The sequence below is a fragment of the Myxine glutinosa genome, chromosome 7 (genome assembly GCF_964187855.1).
Source record: "Myxine glutinosa chromosome 7, kmMyxGlut1.1, whole genome shotgun sequence".
Lineage (NCBI taxonomy): Eukaryota > Metazoa > Chordata > Myxini > Myxiniformes > Myxinidae > Myxine > Myxine glutinosa.
In genome coordinates, this window is record NC_136267.1 from 190,813,438 (window position 1) to 190,832,601 (window position 19,164).

The following is a 19,164-nucleotide window of genomic DNA, read 5'->3' on the forward strand; positions in this document are numbered from 1 at the left end:
TTCAAGCAGCCATCAATCATCTGGACTGGTCTCCCATCTCTACCGCCTCTGACATCAACTCATCCTGGGAATTCTTCCAAAGTAAATTGCTCTCTCTCATGCACAGATTTATCCCATCTCGTCTTCAGTTGTCATACCCTTCCTCCCGTCCATGGTACACGGAATCTTGTGGTGAGGCTATTGCCCAGAAACAACTTGCTTTCGTCTCCTGGAAAGCAAATCCAACGGAAGGAAATCTGATTTCCTTTCATAAAGCCCGAAACAAGTGTGTGTCCACCCTCAGGAGAGCCAGGAAACAATATCTCTCCGCTCTCAGGACCAAACTCTCTTATCTGTCTCCCTCTTCCAAATCCTGGTGGCGTCTGGTCAAGTCTGTTTCTGGTGTTTGTTCCCCCTCCATCCCCTCCCTCACCTCAAATGGCCACACAGCTGACTCCGCACGTGAAAAAGCTGAATGCCTCAACTCTGTGTTTGCCTCTAAATCTTGTGTCCCAAACCCATCCCTCTCTGTGCCCACCGCACCCAGCTGCTCCTGGACTCTATGTCCTTTCCTCCTGACAAGGTGGAAAGGTTTCTGTCAACCCTAGACTTGGATTCTGCAACTGGACCTGACGGCATCAGCCCACGGGTCCTAAAATCCTGTTCTTCCGCTCTTTCACGCCCTCTCTCTGTTCTCTTCACCCTCTTTTGCTCAAGGTCATCTTCCATCTGCTTTGAAATCTGCCAACATCACCGCTTTGCACAAAAAAGGTGCAAAAACAGATCCCAGCAACTACAGACCAATCAGCCTTCTCCCAATTATCAGCAAAGTCATGGAATCCATCATTGCTTCAGATATGAAATCTTTCCTCTTCTCCAATGGCTTGATCTCTGATCATCAATTTGGTTTCAGACCTAGACACTCTACTCTGGACATGCTGCTTCTGCTTTCTCAACAATGGATGGAGGTCCTCAATGCCAAACAGGAAATTAGAGCAGTCTCCCTTGACATATCACGTGCCTTCGATACGGTCTGGCACCCTGCTCTGCTCACCAAACTCTCCTCTTTTGGCATCCATGGAAATCTCCACGCATGGCTGGCGAACTTCCTCTCTAGTCGTAGTCAACGTGTGGCCCTGAATGGGTTTCTCTCATCTCCTCTTCCTGTTCAGGCTGGAGTTCCCCAAGGCAGTGTTCTGGGCCCTGTGCTTTTTCTGGTCTTCATCAATGATCTCTCTGACTCTCTTGAAAATCCTCTGTATCTCTTTGCTGATGACTCTACTCTCTGTCGCTCCATTCTTCATCCCTCAGATCAGCAGTCTGCAGCCTCCTCACTCTCTGCAGACCTGGACAAAATCACAGACTCGGCAAACAAGTGGAACATGTCTTTCAATCCTGACAAATCTCACACTCTTACGATGTCTCTCCGAAAAGACCGACTGGACAACCCTCCCATCCACTTTCTGAATAATCCTCTCCAAGAAGTTCTGTCACTCAAGCTTTTGGGTCTCACTATCTGCCATGATCTTTCCTGGGAAAACCACATTTCAAATCTGGCCTCCAAAGCCAGTCGCCGACTGGGCATCCTCCGTCGTGCGAAGTCCTTCCTTGGCACACCTGAGCTCCTCATCACATACAAGGCTTTCATCCGCAGCTCAATGGAATTCTGCTCTCCCCTCTGGGCTGGTGCTCCTGCCTCACACCTAGCTTGTCTTCACGCTGTTGAAACCAAAGCATTCAGAATCATTGGAATCTCCCGCGATGAAGCTAACTCCAAGGGCCTCTCACACTCACCGCAGGCAGGTTGGTGGTCTTTCCGTCTTCTACCGACTCCTCTCTGGCCTTGCCCCCCCAGCTCTCTCTGGGCTCTGTCCCGCAAATATTCCTACAGGTCGCACAAGATCTGCCTGCAACCCTCTTATGGTCAAACTGCCAAAATCAAGACTCTCTGCTCACCTTCACTCCTTCATTCCTCTTTTCTCCCGCCTCTGGAACAAACTCCCTCACTCTCTTCAATCCCACTCCACCCTCCAGGTCTTTAAAACAGCTGTTCACCACCATCTCTTATCTTCCCCCATCCAAAACCTTGATCTTTTCTACCCCCGCTAATTTCACCCCAATTCCACTTTTTTGAAATACCAACTTCTGTCCTGGAAGTCCTTGGTGTCCTTGAGTTTTATACTTCTCCCTCCCCCCCCCCCCCCCCCCTTCCCACACCTCCTCCCCCCAAGCCCTCTCCCTTCCACACATCTCCCTGCTCTCAAATGTTGTGTTCATGTGCTTCCCCTTCTCTCCCCATCTTGTCTTCCGCTCCCTCTTTTTATATATTATGTTTGTCTGGTTGATTTGTTTGTGAAGTAAATGTTAGCTCTTTCACGAGCATCGATTCAGTATACAAAAAAAATAAAAACATAGAGATGATGTGCTTTACCAAAAAGGTCTAATTTGGTCTCATCTGACAACAGGACATTCTCCCAGAAGGATTTTGGCAAACTCCAGTTGGGCTTTCTTATGTCTCTCTCAGCAGTAGGGTCCTCCTGGTGTCTCCTAGCAGAGAACCCCCTTTCATCGAGTTGGCAATAGATGGTGCGAGTTAAATCTGTCGTACATTGTGTCTGAAGGTGAGCTTGAAATTGTTTGGCAGTTGATTGAGGTGCTTTCTCCACCATTCGAACAATCCTTCGCTGCAATCTTCGATCAAGTTTTCTCTTGCGGCCATGTCCAGGGAGGTTGGCTACAGTGCCATGGACCTTAAACTTCCTGATAACATTGCGTATGGTGGACACAGGAACATCAAGGTCTCTGGAGATGGACTTGTAGCCTTGAGATTGTCCATGCTTGTCAACAATCTTGTGTCTGACCTCCTGAGATAAACTTTCTGGCTTTCTTTATTTTCTCTCTCCATGCTCATTGTGGTACACACAGTGACACAAATCAGCATCATGACTCCTTTTCTCAATTCAAACTGGTTGAATGAGTGATTTTTATATTGCAGGCACTGAAAACTCACCAAAGGTGAGTTCAATTCCAAAATAAAAGAAGAATCACCTGCTTGAAAACTAATTATTTCTAACAACTTCCAAAAGGTGCCAATAATATTGTCCGAGCCATTTTAGGATTTCTGTGTGGAATAAGCTAAGATTTAGTATTTTTTCAGCTTTTTTTGTTTTGTTCCACTGCAAACCAAAGAAATACATATGTGGATACAAAAATATTTTTTAATTTCAACAATTGTCTGGAAGAAATGGTGCATTATTTGAAAAAAAGTGCAAGGGTACCAATATTTTTGGCCATGACAGTATATATATATATATATATATATATTGTTGTTGTTGTTGTTGTTCGCACTGGCTGGGGGTGGGGGTATGTACGCATCCAGGTGCAGTTGCTGCATGTGGATGTGTACGTGCCCCTGCTGGCCCACCTTAGCTGACCGTATCGAGGTTGAAGGGCCGAAACGGGATGATGCTGAGGACCTCGACTGAGGACCCGGTCAGTGCAGCACACTTGTGACCAGGTGTGTTTTGAACTAATGTTTATATATATTAGGGTGGTCCAAAAAAATTAAAGTTGAAAATATCTTTCTCCACAAGGCTATCCGTGTTCCATATGTTACGTGCTCCTCCCCGACCCCCTGGTCACGGTGTACCTCCGAGCCCCGAGAGGAGTCATGATGTTAAGTTAAGAGAGCTGTCAGATGCTTGTGATTGGCAGGTGGTGGCAGACCTAAAGCCACAATTGGTATTCCCAGAGGAGATCTGTGTGACAAGGTTGCGGCCTGACATTGTCATTTGGTCAAGTGCAACAAGACAGGTCATCTTAGGGGAGTTGTCGGTACCTTGGGAAAAGAACATGGAGGAGGTGCACGAGAGGAAGAGGAAAGTACAGTGAGCTGGAGGCAGAGTGCCGGGAGAAGGGTTGGCGAGTTTTGTGTCAGCCATTTGAGGTGGGGTGTAGAGGGTATATTGGCAATTCCTTTTCTGCATTTTTTGCTAGGCTGGGAGTGTGTGGAACAGAAAGAAGGAGGATGTGTGACACAAGGTGGCCCAGGTTGCCTTGAAAGGCTCATTTTGGAGATGGAGGAAGTTTATGGAGGCACGTCGAACGGTGTAGGTTGGTTGTGTTTTTTTTTGTTTTTTTTTTGTTACCATTATTATTTCTTATTTTGGGTATATGAGTGAGTGGGTGAGGGTGTGTGTTTTTGCATGAATTAATTTTTGCATGAGTGTGTGTTTTTGTGTGTTGAGTGGTGTATGATGTAAGTGTAGGTGGTTGTTTGGTTGGTGTTCTGTATGTATGTGTGTGTATGTGTGTGTATGGGTGTGTATGTGTGTGTATGAATGATCTGGTGTGTTTTGTTGGTGAGTGGTGAAGGGTATAAAGGTGGGTGTTTGAGTGTTCCACCATGTTGTGTACTGAAGGTACCAAAGGAAGAGTTGGAAGGTCACCTGCGTGTCACGTAGGCAGACACAAGGAGGAACGAAGTGGTGGAGGACATCGAAGGATTGGTGAGACCGACAGAGCCAGGTGTTCCATTTGATTTGTCAGAGCCAAAGATGTCTGAGATTGAGGCAGTTTTGAGGAAGGCACGGACGGCATCGGCTCCCGGACCAAGTGGAGTGCCATACAAGGTGTTTAAGAGTTGTGAAGGCATCAGGCAGTATCTGTGGAAGGCTCTGAAGGTGGTATGGAGGCAAGGAGTGTTGCCCAGTCAATGGACTAGGGCGGAAGGAGTTTATATTCCAAAGCAGGAGGAGGCTGTGACACTGGAGCAGTTTAGACCAATATCATTGCTCGATGTAGATGGGAAGATATTGATGAGTGTCTTTGCGGCACGGCTCTCAGGCTTCATCAGAGGGAATGGTTTTGTGGATGGTTCTGTGCAGAAGGCAGGAATACCAGGATCACGAGGATGCATTGCACACTCGGCAATGGTCTGGCAAGTGTTACAGGAGGCAAAGAGGCAAAAGAAGGATGTGGCGGTGGTATGGCTGGATTTGGAGAATGCATATGGGTCAGTGCCACATGCCTTGATCAGGTATGCCATGGATTTATTTTGGGTGCCACGGAGATTTAGGGATTTTTTGATGGCATATTATGATCAGTTTTGGATGTGGTTTGCGACACAGTCCTATGCAACAGAGTGGCAGAAGTTGGAAGTGGGGATCCCGATGGGATGTACCATCTCCCCGATTTTGTTTGTGCTGGTTATGGAGTTGTTGATACGTGCGGTGAGTGGACATGGGAAAGAAGTGGAGCTAGCCCCTGGTCAGAGGTTGCCAGCAATGTTTGCTTTCATGGATGACCTGACAGTTGTCCAACAGTCCGCTGATGCAGCAGTAGAGGTACTGGGACGACTGGAAAGGTTGATGCGGTGGGCAAGAATGGGATTTAAAGCAAGAAAGCGAGTGTGATAGTGAGCCGAGGAGTGGTGGATAACATGCACAGGTTTGAGCTTGGAGGGGAGGTGGTTCCATCATTGGTAGAGGCCCCTGTGAAGAGTTTGGGATGATGGTATATTGGTATACAGTGGAGTTGAATGATGTGGGAAGAGTGGAGAAGGTGAGAAACAAGCTTTTGAGAGGTTTGAAGAGGATTGATGGATGTGGTTTGCCAGGTAAGTTGAAGGTATGGTGTTTGAAGTTTGGATTGATCCCACGAGTATTGTGGCCATTGATGATGTATGATATTGCGATTGGGCATGTAGAGAGGATGGAGGTTGCGGTGAGTGGGTTTGTGAGGAGGTGGTTGGGAGTGCCACGCTGTTTGACGAACATTGCCTTTTATGGTCAGGGTGGAAAACTCCAGTTTCCCTTGACATCATTAACCGAGGAGTTTAAGGTGGTGAGGGTGCGGGAGTTCATGATGTTGCGGGATTCAAGTGATGCAGTGGTAAAGAATGCTCTCCCAGAGAAGAAGGGAAGTCGGAAGTGGAATGCAAGAGCAGAGGTGGACGAGATGGAGGAGCGGTTGCAACAGGAGGAGGGCATGGGGATGGTACAGCATGGGAAGCATGGCTTGGGGGGGATGGAGCATGAGCGATGGGGAAAGGCATGTGTGAAAGAGAGGAGGAAGATGGTTGAGAGGGAGTTGAGAAGAAAGGAAGAGGAGGGGAGATATGTGAAAGCAGTCGGTCAGGCACAGCAAGGTGCTTGGACTAAGTGGGAAGGTGTGCGGGTGAGGATATTGAAGTGGCAAGAAATTTGGAGGATGGAGCCAATATTGTTGAATTTCCTGTTGCGGCAACGTATGATGTGCTTCCATCACCAGTAAACTTGAGATTGTGGGGGTTGTTGCAGGAGGAGAGATGTTATTTGTGTGGAGGTGTGGGAACGGTGCAGCATGCACTGAGTGCATGCTCAGTAGCATTGGCAGCAGGAAGATACAGGTGGCGACATGATCAGGTGCTGGCGGTGGTGGTGCAGATGGTGCAACAAGCGGTGCTGAGGTTGAGAGAGAGAAGAGTGGAGAAGGAGACTGATGGGGGAGAGGTGTGGTTTGTCAAAGAGGGCCAAGTGGAAAGAGGTGGAAAGAGGAGGAGGTGGAAAGCAAGAGGGCTGTCAGATGCTTGTGATTGGCAGGTGGTGGCAGACCTAAAGCCACAATTGGTATTCCCAGAGGAGATCTGTGTGACAAGGTTGCGGCCTGACATTGTCATTTGGTCAAGTGCAACAAGACAGGTCATCTTAGGGGAGTTGTCGGTACCTTGGGAAGAGAACATGGAGGAGGTGCAGGAGAGGAAGAGAGGAAAGTACAGTGAGCTGGAGGCAGAGTGCCGGGAGAAGGGTTGGCGAGTTTTGTGTCAGCCATTTGAGGTGGGGTGTAGAGGGTATATTGGCAAATTCCTTTTCTGCATTTCTTGCTAGGCTGGGAGTGTGTGGGACAGAAAGAAGGAGGATGTGTGACAAGGTGGCCCAGGTTGCCTTGAAAGGCTCATTTTGGATATGGAGGAAGTTTATGGAGGCCCGTCGAACGGTGTAGGTTGGTTGTGTGTGTTTTTTTTGTTTTTTTGGGGGGTTTTTTTTACCATTATTATTTCTTATTTTGTGTATATGAGTGAGTGGTTGAGGGTGTGTGTTTCAACGTCAGCTTGTCAGCATGAGGCCCAGCCCGGCCGAAGCGGCCTCACCAATCCAGCCGATAACCTTCCCGGGGCCCGTCCCGACATTTTTTGTTTCAGAGGTTTCCTCCTATCTTTCACCGTTCAGGAGAGTAGCGCATGCAGACAAACAAACAAAAACTTTATTTTATGTATATAATAATAATCATAACTAGCCAAAAGCACATGGTGTTGCCCGGGTTCTTTTTGAATGAATTTACTACTATAATTCAGCTTTTACCCTACGGCTGTAGAAGATTGACTACTATAATTCAGCTTTTACTCGCGGCCGTATTAGATTGACTACTATTAATTCAGCTCAGCTTTTAATTGTGAAATGGGCCCAGCCCGGCCAAAGCGGCCTCGCCACCTAGCCTATAACCACCTTCCGGGGCCTCCTATCTTTCACCGTTCAGGAGATTAGCTTGCGCAGCCAAACAAACAAACAAACAAAAAAATATATATGGATAACATGCATGTAATAGCAGTTAATACGACTGAACAAAATCATTTCATATAAACAAACAACGTCACACCGGTTACTCTTTCTTTATGAAAGACAACTTTGTCAGAACTGGAAAGCTTTTTCGGTGGCTTGCGACAAGTCATAGTAGGTATTGTTTTTGGCTCTTTACGTTTACGTAAAATTTACATAAAATGAGTGAAATTATGGAATTTAGAGGTCTTGACTTTGAGGTTGCGACCTTTAAATATTGGCCGATCTTCCGGATTTTTTGCTTGTAGGCTTCTTTTGTGATATCGAACAGAAAGAGCCTTGTGGAGAATAGGAATTCAAAGGTTTTTTTTTTTTTAGTTCATTTTTGGACCACCCTAATATATTGTTGCGGATCTCCGACGTCGGCTCTCCCCTTATCAAGAGGGGGTTAATCCCTTTGTCCTTTTATCTGGCCGACGTGAGTCCTGGAAGTTATAACGTCCTTCCCGGCACGGCGTTAGGTAGGGTTTGTTAGGCCTAGGGATTCGCTACTACCTAAGTACTAACGCCAACCGGAAACGAGGAAATAATCACGGATATGGATGGAATATGCCGAGCGGATAGCAATCCGCGATCCGAGCTGTTACCAGGTGACTCGACCCGATTCTAAGCGGTTGCGATCGTGCCACGCTTACCCAATTAGAGAAAAGTGATGCGATCGGATAAGAGGAAACCAGGAAAATAGGATGAACAGAGCAATTTATTACACTTTGTACAAGAAGAAGAAGAGGAAACGAAAGGAATGTACAAGAAAGAAAGAGGAAGGAAAAGCACACAGGGCAGTCTTAATTACAGTCTTAACTTATACCCTGGACAAACGGGCCCGTCACACACAGTCACTCACACGGGGATTGCAGATGGTAGGTTGATGGTCACCAGCGCGCCCAGGCTCCAGTCCGGCTCCGGTCAAGGCGATGGAAAACCCGGCAGGCAGCTCTTCACGTAACGCAACGCGAACGGACAATTATATCATGGGGGGAAGGCTGGTATCCTGGTGGCGTACGTAATATTCGCACGACTCGTGCCAAACGCCCCCTCTCCAATGTCCTGCTTTGAAATACCAATGCCAGCGAGCCCTCTTTGATCAAGCGCATAGGCTTCCTCTGTGCACAGTCCTGCAAATCACCTCAGTCCTGTATCACGCTGCCAATTGTCCAGGTCCTCTCAGCACAAGCCTCCTCGGTAAGTCCTGTAGAAGGGCATTGTGTGCTGGCTTTTATAAGTAAGCCAGCGAACGCTCCGCTCCGCAAGCCCCAAAGCCACGCCTGTCAGGCGATGTCACTCCAGCCCTGGTTGGCTGGTTATCGCTTACCGGCCCCGCCCTGACGGCTGGGTGACGTGGCCACACCTTCTCCCTGGCGCTCCACCCCCTTTTTCCGGGCCTCACCTCGTGGCTTATGGCGGTGTTGAGCAAGCTCAAGCGCAGCGAGGGCTGGTTTGGGCGGAAGCCCAGCGAGGTTGCAAACGCCGCTGGCCCGAAAGGGCGAGGGCGATGGCTAGCGCTTAATGGCGTCGCTTGGAGGGGAGGCTGGCAAAATGGACGAAAGGGCCTACTTCTTATTTGATTGACACAACGTAGATTCAACTATTGGGAAAATGTCCTCATCTATACACATATTATGAAATAACTGATGTCCTATGGTGACCTACATGTTGCTTGTGGCCTACCGATGGGATGCTACCTTTAACCTTTAATGATGTGATATTTACAACAAGTGTGGGTTCTCAAAACCGCAACAATATGTATATGTATATATATATATATATATATATATATATATATATATATATATATATATACACACATACAACAACAACATGCATTTTAAGGCCATTTTCCCTGCTAGAGCGGGGGTTAGCCTTGCGGTCCCAATGACAATCTTCTCCATTTTGCCCTATTTTTTGCATCTCTCCTTGTTAACCCCCTTGCCCGCATTTCTTCTTCCACCATCTTTAGCCAAGTCTTTCTCGGTCTTCCCCGTCCTCTACTTCCTTCTACATTAACTTCAATCACTCTTCTCAACCAGTCACTTTCATCCTTCCTCAACACATGACCAAACCATCTCAACCTGTTCCTCTTCACAGCATCAATCACAGGCAATATTCCCATCATCTTTCGCAATTCATCATTTGTCTTCCTCTCTCTCAACGATACTCCGCACATCCATTGAACCATTCGCATTTCCACCCTTTCCAGCCTTCGTTGCTGCTCTACGTTCATTACCCATGTCTCGCTCCCATAAATCATAACACTTCTCACACATGCAGCAATACACCTTTCCCTTCAGCTTCAGCGACACTCTCCTCCTCATCAGCACGCCACTCAGTTCCCGAAACTTCTTCCATGCACATCTCACTCGAGCAACCGTTGCAGAGTCTGATCCACCTTCTCCATTCAGCATGTCTCCGAGGTAGCAAAATGTTTTCACACCTTCCAGCTTCACGCCGTCTCCAAGATCCAACTCAACATTTCCTCAATCTGCAGCTCCCTCTGTGCACACCTTACATTTGAATGTAGCTGCCACACTGGTAAATGATCCTCTCAGACCACTACATTTTTGATGAACCCACTCAGCGCACATTGTACATTGAATGGAGTTCACTCCGACACCCTTCCTGCACACGGCCACTTCCCAGTTCTTTCCACCTCACCACATGCTTTACCACTTGCCATCACCTTCGTCTTTCCGATATTCACCTTCAGACCTTTTGTCTCCATACATTCCTTCCACTTGTTCATCTTTTCCTTCAGTCCATCCATACTTTCCGCAATCAACACCAGATCAGCTGCATACAACAACTCCCACGGTAAACCCTCCTTTACGTTCTGAGCCAGCACCTCCATCACAGCTACAAATAGTAGTGGACTTAGTACCGACCCCTGATGCACTCCCACCTTCACCTCAAACTCACCACTGTTCCCATCCTTCGTCCTTACAGCTGTGCGCGCTCTTTTGTACATTGCCATCACTACTATGATCAACCATTCCTCCACTCCTAACTTCCTCAATGCCCATGTCAATACTTTGTGTGGAACCCTATCGAATGCTTTCTCCAGATCAACAAACCCAAGAAACAACTTCTTCCTCTTCTCCATGTACTTCTCCTGCAACTGCCTCACAATGAAAAGCGCATCTGTCGTTCCTCTTCCTGGCATAAATCCAAACTGCATTTCGTCGATCTTCACTTTCTTCCTTATCCTCCTCTCCAACACCCTTTCCAATACCTTCATTCCATGCTCCAATAACTTTATCGCTCGGTACGAGCCACACTCCAGAGGGTCACCTTTCCCCTTGTATAGAGGGACGAGGGTACTCAGTTCCCAATCCACTGGAATGCGGCCTTCTTTCACCACCAGATTACAGATCTCTGTCATTCTGTTCACACCCCAACTTCCCGCTGCCTTCAACATATCTCCCAAAACTCCCGTCGGCCCTCCCGCTTTTCCACTCTTCATTGCTTTTATCGCTTCCTCAACTTCATTCTCAGTTATCTTCTCTGCCGGTCCTAAAACTGGCTTACTCTCTATGTTGCCATCCCATTCATTCTCTGTATTCAACAGCATTTCCATATATCTTTTCCATCTTCCTTTAATTCCATCTGGGTCAACAACGATTTGTCCCACTTCATCCTTCAAGCAACTCACCCCCATCACATCACACCTCTCTTTCGCTATGTGCTTTGCAATCCTGAATACTGCTTTTTGACCCTCTTCCGAATCCAAGCGTTCTCCGAACATTTTCCTACATGCCTCCTGCGCCTTTGCTACCTCTTTCTTTGCAGCCTTCTTGGCTGCATTATAACTTTCATGCTCTGCTGTTTCTGCTCCCGTACCCTTCGCCTTCTGCCACTCCTTGAACTTCTTCCTCTTCTCGTCAATCCTCTTTCCAACTTCATCATCCCACCACCATGTTTCCGAGTGCCTCGGTGGTCCTTTTGTCCATCCACATACCTCACCAACAGCTCCCAACAGACTAGCTTTCATTGACATCCAACCACTTTCAAGCTCAACCACATCATCCTCTACCCTACTCAGCCTCTCTTTTAATGCCTCCCTTACTGTCGCCTCTTTCAGCCTCCACACCTTCATTCTCGGTTGGTACTTCAACCGCCACGCTCTCCTCGCACCTTTCACCATTACGTCGCAGAAAACCAAGTGGTGCTGTGAAACAGCCTCCTCCCCCGGGATCACCTGTGTGTCCCGGAGGTGCCCCCTATCTCGCCTACGCACCATCAGGTAGTCAACGGTTGTCGTCGAGCCACCTGACGTGTATGTAACAAGCTTATTATCCTCTTTCTGGAACTGAGTATTACAAATCAACAAATCAGCTCCATCAGCAACCTCCAAAATCCTTTCACCTTCTCCATTTCTCACACCATATCCGTAACCCCCATGAACTCCCTCAAAACCATCCATACTCCTTCCCACATGTCCATTCAGGTCTCCTCCCACCACAACAACTTCCTCATCTTTCACGTTTTCCATCAGCTTCTCTATCGCACACCAGAACTTGTCCTTCTCTTCATCGCTTCGACCAACCTGCGGAGCATATCCCGAGATGACGTTCACCAAGAGCTTTCCAATCATCATTTTCACCATTATCAACCTATCACTCACTCTAGTCACACTCACCACACTGTCTACAAACTCCTCAGAAAACAGGACACCAACACCATTCACGCCCTCCGGGCACCCTTGCCACACAAACTTGTATTTCTGTCCCTGCCTACCCTTCACCATTCTCACACCACTTCCCTTCCATCTCGTCTCTTGCACACAACATATGTCCACTCTTCTTCTGACCAATACTTCCATCACTTCTCCTGATCTCCCTGTCATTGTCCCTACATTCCATGTCCCAAACCTCAGAAAACGATCTCCACTTCAGGCTGCACCCTGCCCATATGTACTTGTAATTGTCATGGTTCTCTTTTTGAGGCAATGTTTTTATGGCCGGATGCCCTTCCTGACGCCAACCCTCTTAGTCGTCTCTTACGACACGCAGGGATATGGTGTACCTATTCTGACCAGGGTACACACTGGGAAACGTTTAAAACATGGAAATTCTGGGGGGGGGGGGGGGGGGGGGTCAGCATCACGGCTGCGGTTTAAACATATTCCAACAATATCCAAACAGAACCATGAAAATCATGAAAAACAATCCGGGAAAAGTCTCCAAGCGAGAACGTGGATTTGAGAAAGGAGCAGAGGCGGAAGAAAAACGAGATACAGGGGGCGGGGCACAAGCCGAGACGAGGAGGAGAGCGAACAAGCACGTGTCCGGGAGGAGAGAAAGAATCAATATAGAATTCTTTGTCTTGGGAGGTGAGGTGAGGGGGAGAAAACAAAATAAAAGAAACAAGCAATACAGCGAAGGAAATAACCCAAACCGAAAAAACACCGACGGGGGGAGGGAAGCCCCAAGTCACCAGGCCGCGCACGAGGTACGACCCAGAAAACGATTAATTACACACAAGTTTGCACGAACCACAAACCAACACCAACCAGAAACACACAATAACACGTACACAGCAAAATAACCAGTGGAAATTTGACAAAGACAAGAATGGGAAAACACTCAAACTTCGATGCCGTGGAGAGCTCGAAGCACGCCTCACTTTTGGCCTTCACAATGACAACAATGTCCTGCTGTTAACTAATGTGTATCCCAACGGACATGTTGCGTAAGACACACAAACAGGCCAACGCAGTAATAGAGCTCACACAAAGACTGAGGTTTTTTTAAATTTTCTTTAGCTCACAGACAAGAATTTTGAAACTTCCACAGACAAGAAAAAGCAGTGGCTTGCAGACTTTTTTTTTTTTTTAATAATTAGATCCTTAAAGGTATTTTAGATACTAGGGCATGCCCGTACTATATATATATCTAAAATTATATCCCCCCCCCTCTGTTTACATGAAATGGTTTGGTCCATTCGCAAAGCCAAAGCGAACGGCTTGCGAGTACGGTGACAATCCCCCCCCCTCTATTTACATGAAATGGTTTGGTCCAAAGCGAACGGCTTGCGAGTACGGTGACAATCCCCCCCCCCCCCCCCCCTCTATTTACATGAAATGGTTTGGTCCAAAGCGAACGGCTTGCGAGTACGGTGACAATCCCCCCCCTCTATTTACATGAAATGGTTTGGTCCAAAGCGAACGGCTTGCGGAGTTTGGTAAAGAAATCGCCATAGCGTGCACAAACGCGCAGGAAAGCAAAAGAATCGCAAATTAGTTTTAATTAGTTTTAAAAACATAGTTTAAACGCCAACATAGCGGCAACATAGTTTGCCAACGTGAAATAAATGAATACGCTCTCAAATGTGCCGTCCGAGGCAGAGTCTGTTCGGCACGTTCGGCACACGTGATAGCTCGCTGCTCTCTGATTGGTTGAATCGTTTTTTGGACATAGCTCGGTAACTACTTCTCCGATTAATATGAAACCTTGAAAAGGCACATCCTCAGGTCCCCAGCAATATACCTGGCAAGGTTAAAGTATATCGGACCCGTGGTTGTCGAGAAACAGCGGTCACAGACACACAGACACACAGACATACACACAGACATACAGAGATTACTGGAATTATAGATAGATGTAGGGTATATATATATATATATATATATATACACACAGTTAAACTTCCTCCCATGTGGGGGTTACATTCTGGGATAACCTTGTGTTGGAGGAATTCGCGTTGGATGAATCATTAAACGTATGGGGAAATTGGGGATATGTTCCAGGCTCCCAAAAAAACTGACCCAAAAACAGCCTTTCTTGTTTTTTTTTTTACATGTTTATTTGTATGAAATGGTGCAGCATTATTAAATATACGTTAAAACAAGCGTTACGCCTAGGTCCCCCGTCGGTGAAGTGATGTGAGTTGACAAAGTGGAGGAGGCGAGGCAGCCATCTTGGATTTTGACGTGGCGATCCAATTTTCAATACAGTTCTCCCTTATGCGTAGATACACCCACACACCAAATTAGAAGTTAGTAGTTCGTTTATTTTTCAAGATATTCCGCTCACAAGGTTCAGACATACATGGAGGCGGCCATCTTGGATTTTGACGTGGCAACCCAATTTTCAATAGCGTTCTTCCTTATGCCGAGATACACCCACACACCAGATTAGAAGTTGGCACTTCGCTTATTTTTCAAGATATTCCGCTCACAAGGTTCAGACATACATGTCGGCGGCTATCTTGGATTTTGACGTGGCGACCCAATTTTAAACAGCTTTCTTCCTTGTGCCCAGATACACCCACACACCAGATTAGAAGTTGGTACTTCGCTTATTTTTCAAGATATTCATCTCACAAGGTTCAGACATATATGGCGGCGGCCATCTTGGATTTTGACGTGGCGACCCAATTTTCAATAGCCTTCTTCCTTATGCCGAGGTACACCCACACACCAAATTAGAAGTTGGTACTTCGTTCAAACCAACTTGCCATAAACGACGCGTTCTCGTACAATAACATGCTGTGCATGGGTTAGGGTTAGGAGATTTGGAACCCAATATATAAAACGAGAATAGAGCATATTAAAGAATAGCTACGGCAAGAGTTTGTTACCGGTTTTCAAGAACCCCATCACAAAAACAAAGAGCTGGATATGGGTGGTCCGTGTGTACTACCTTAATATCCAGAATACTCAAAAATAATCGCCAAGATAATGCGAGGTGCACAAATCCTGAGAGCTTACAAAACGCTGTGCACCATGTGCAGTGTCATAACTAATGTAAAAGGCCAAATCCAGATTGGTAATAAATCAGTGGTGATATACGGCACTGCAGGTATCATGGTGAAACATGCACCAATAAAACTGGAAAAAAGTTGAAGCAAAGAATGAATGAACATGAAAGGGAAATGTGGTTGGACAAGAGTGCAATGCTATTGCACAGCATCATGTACAATTGGGACAAAAATTTGACCATGGGGGAAATCCGCATAGTAGACGTCAAGGCAAACAAACAGTGGCGATTGGAGTTTGAGGCTTTGCATGTGGAAGGGCTGGGAGTTGGCCTGACAAATGAAACCATTGACATCCCAATTAAATATGAGTAAATAAAAGTGTCAAAAATGGGACGGTGTAAGAGAGGACATACAAGGCTTTCATCACATACATACAGCACACCTGAGCTCCTCACCACATACAAGGCTTTCATCCACAGCTCAATGGACAACTGCTCTCCCCTCTGGGCTGGTGCTCCTGCCTCACGCCCAACACAGCTTTACGCTGTTGAAACCAAAGCTTTCAGCATCATTGGAATCTGCGATGAAGCTAACTCCGAGGGCCTTTCACTTACTCACCACAGGCAGGTTGGTGGTCTTTCTGTCTTCTACCGACTCCTCTCCGGCCTTGCTCCCCCAGCTCTCTCTGTGCCCTGTCCCCCAAATATTCCTACAGGTCGCACAAGATCTGCCAGCAACCCTCTTATGGTTAAACTGCCAAAATCTAGGCTCTCTGCTCACCTTCACTCTTTCATTCCTCTTTTCACCCACCTCTGGAACAAACTCTCTCACTCTCTTCAATCCCACTCCTCCCTCCAGGTCTTTAAAACAGCTGTTCACCACCATCTCTTATCTTCCCCCATCCAAAACCTTGATCTTTTCTACCCCTGTTAATTTCACTCCAGATCCACTTCCTTGAAATACCGACTTGTTTCCTTGAAGTCCTAGCAGTGTCCATGTGTTTTATACATCTCCCCCACCCCCTTTCCCATGCATCCCTCCCCCCAAGCCCTCTCCCTCCCACAGATCTCCCGATGTCCGTTTTCCACTGTTGTACTTGTGTGCTTCCCTCTCTCCCCCCATCTTGTCTCCCGCTCCCTTTATTTTATGTTTATGTCCGTTTTTGTTTTTTTTGAGATTAATGTTAGCTCTTACACGAGCCTCGATCTAGTATACAAAAAAAAAAAAAAAAAAAAAGAGGAAGGAAGGAAGGAAGGAAAAGAGAGGAACGAAGGAAAGGTAAGTGGATAACATCAACACAGCAAGCATTCTCCACCACAAAACTTAAATTGCACACCAATTTACAGCTCCACCACACAATGCAAACACACCACACAACAACACACACGCACATGCACATGCAACCTCCACCTACCGGGGAGGACATGCTTTGTTTTTTTTGTTGTTGTTTTTAGTCCAAAACTTTTTGTATAGGCCAACAAAGTATCCCCAAATATGCATCACCATAGGTAGCACGAACATTAATCAGAATTGTTCAAGGCATGAAGAAAATTTAAAACTAATTAAACATTCATGACTTAAAATTAAACAGCATTATTAAAATAAAATAAAATGCATTCATGATATGCTTAGTCCATTGTATACAAGACTATCAAAAGGACAAGATAATCAAATTGCAGATACTTATTCATTTCTGGCATTCAACAATGCTTCTCATCAAGAATAATACTTACAGAGAGTGTAACAGCCATTGTTGAACACTTTGTTCATTTGTTTCTGATCCTGAAAGAAAATTTTCATTCAAAGTCAGGAAGAGAAAATTAATCGCAGCATCAAGGTAGACAACACGGTTCACAAAGATCACCAATATCCAACATTCATCTCTCATGCAACCATGGTGAAACATTGAAAATGCTAAAGATAAAATGACAAACAGAACAAGATACACCACATTACCAAAAGTATGCGGACACCCCTTCTAATTGGTGGATTCGGCTATTTCAGCCACACCCATTGCTGACAGTTATATATAATTAAGCACACAGCTATGGAATCTCCATAGACAAACATTGGCAGTAGAATTGGCCGTACTGAAGATCAGCGAATTTCAACGAGGCACAGTCACAAGATGCCACCTTTCCAACAAGTCAGTTCGTCAAATTGCTGCCCTGCAAGAGCTGCCCCGGTCAACTGTAAGTGCTGTTATTGTGAAGTGGAAACGTCTATGAGCAACAACGGCTCAGCGGTGAAGTGGTAGGCCACACAGGCTCACAGAACGGGACCGCCGAGTGCTGAAGCGCGTAAAAATTGTCTGTCCTCGGTTGCAACACTCGTTACCGAGTTCCAAACTGCCTCTGGAAGCAACGTCAGCACAACAACTGTTCATCGGGAGGTTCATGAAATGGGTTTCCATGGCTGAGCAGCCGCACACAAGCCTAGGATCACCATGCGCAATGCCAAACATCGGCTGGAGTGGTGTAAAGCTCACCGCCATTGGACTCCGGAGCAGTGGAAACGCGTTCTCTGGAGTGATGAATCACGCTTCACCATCTGGCAGTCCGACGGACGAATCTGGGTTTGGCAGATGCCAGAACGCAACTGCCTGAATAAATAGTGCCAAATGTAAAGTTTGGTGGAGGAGGAATAATGGTCTCGGGCTGTTTTTTTATGGTTCGGGCTCAGCCACTTGGTTCCAGTGAACGGAAATCTTAACGCTACAGCATACAACGACATTCTAGACGATTGTGTGCTTCCAACTTTGTGGCAACAGCTTGGGGGAAGGCCCTTTCCTGTTTCAGCATAATAATTCCCCCATGCACAAAGCAAGGTCCATACAGAAATGGTGTGTCAAGATCGGTGTGGAAGAACTTGACTGGCCTGTACAGAGCCATGACCTGAACCCCATCGAACACCTTTGGGTTGAATTGGAACTCCGACAGCGAGCCAGGCCTAATCGCCCAACATCAGTGCCCGACCTCACTAATGCTCTTGTGACTGAATATAAGCAACTCCCTGCAGTAATGTTCTAACATGTAGTGGAAAGCCTTCTCAGAAGAGTGGAGGCTGTTATAGCAGCAAAGTGGGGACCAACTCCATATTAATGCCCATGAATTTGGAATGACATGTGTGATGTTCGGGTGTCCCTTCCAACATACTTCTGGTCATGTTGTGCATATGCGATCACAATCCAATCACCACAGGTAAGCCTCCCCTAGCACACGTCATCTAATGATGGCCATATTCATTTCAGAACACCACATGACCTTGACAATCAACATTTAGGGATAGAGTGTAAATTAAGAAAGTGTGTCCCAATCATTCCATCACTATACTGTATATATAATCATGACCCATTTTATAAGGTCACCTCTTCGAGAATAAAGATGATGACCTAAAAACGAAAAACACGGTCAGTGAAGCCATCCGTCCGTCCGTGAAGCCGCCCGTCTCGCCGTGAAGCCATGTGACTATATTTGTATTAATTACGTACTGTTTGTACACGAGTTGCATCCTGACTACATGTGCGTCTATTAATTACATACTATTGGAATGTACCTTGCAACCCTCTGGAGTTAGTCACTGTGAAGACTCTAAGACTTAAGAACACAAGGACCCCTAAATACCCCCCCCCCCCCCACCCCCAAAGACCCTGGAGATTCCGAAAATCCAAAATATACTAAAGTCCCTTATGACCCAAAAAGCCATAAGACCCTGGAGACTTTTTAGATCCCAATATCCTTAAGATCCTGAAGACCCCCCCCCCCCCCCAAGACCCTTTCACCTTTAAGACCTTTCAATACTTTTGACAACTTTAGTTCCCTTCACCCTTCAGACATTTTATACCCTTTAGATGCCAATAACATTCAGACCTTTACATCCCTCAAGTCCCTTAAGA

General features: G+C 46.4%; 1 protein-coding gene across 7 annotated transcripts in view; it reads right to left on the reverse strand.

The window, feature by feature from the left end:
• The window catches only part of LOC137431911 (protein ITPRID2), a 227,741-nt gene that overhangs the window by 153,732 nt on the left and 54,845 nt on the right, over positions 1-19,164 (reverse strand). For all 7 annotated transcript variants that reach the window (XR_010985368.2, XR_013624197.1, XR_010985367.2 and 4 more), the window contains exon 3: positions 17,003-17,051. Coding sequence is in view for 1 of the 7 variants with exons in the window: in XM_068123744.2 (XP_067979845.2) it covers positions 17,003-17,051 (49 nt within the window). In the remaining 6 variants the exon portion in view is untranslated. The remainder of the gene's footprint in view (positions 1-17,002; positions 17,052-19,164) is intronic.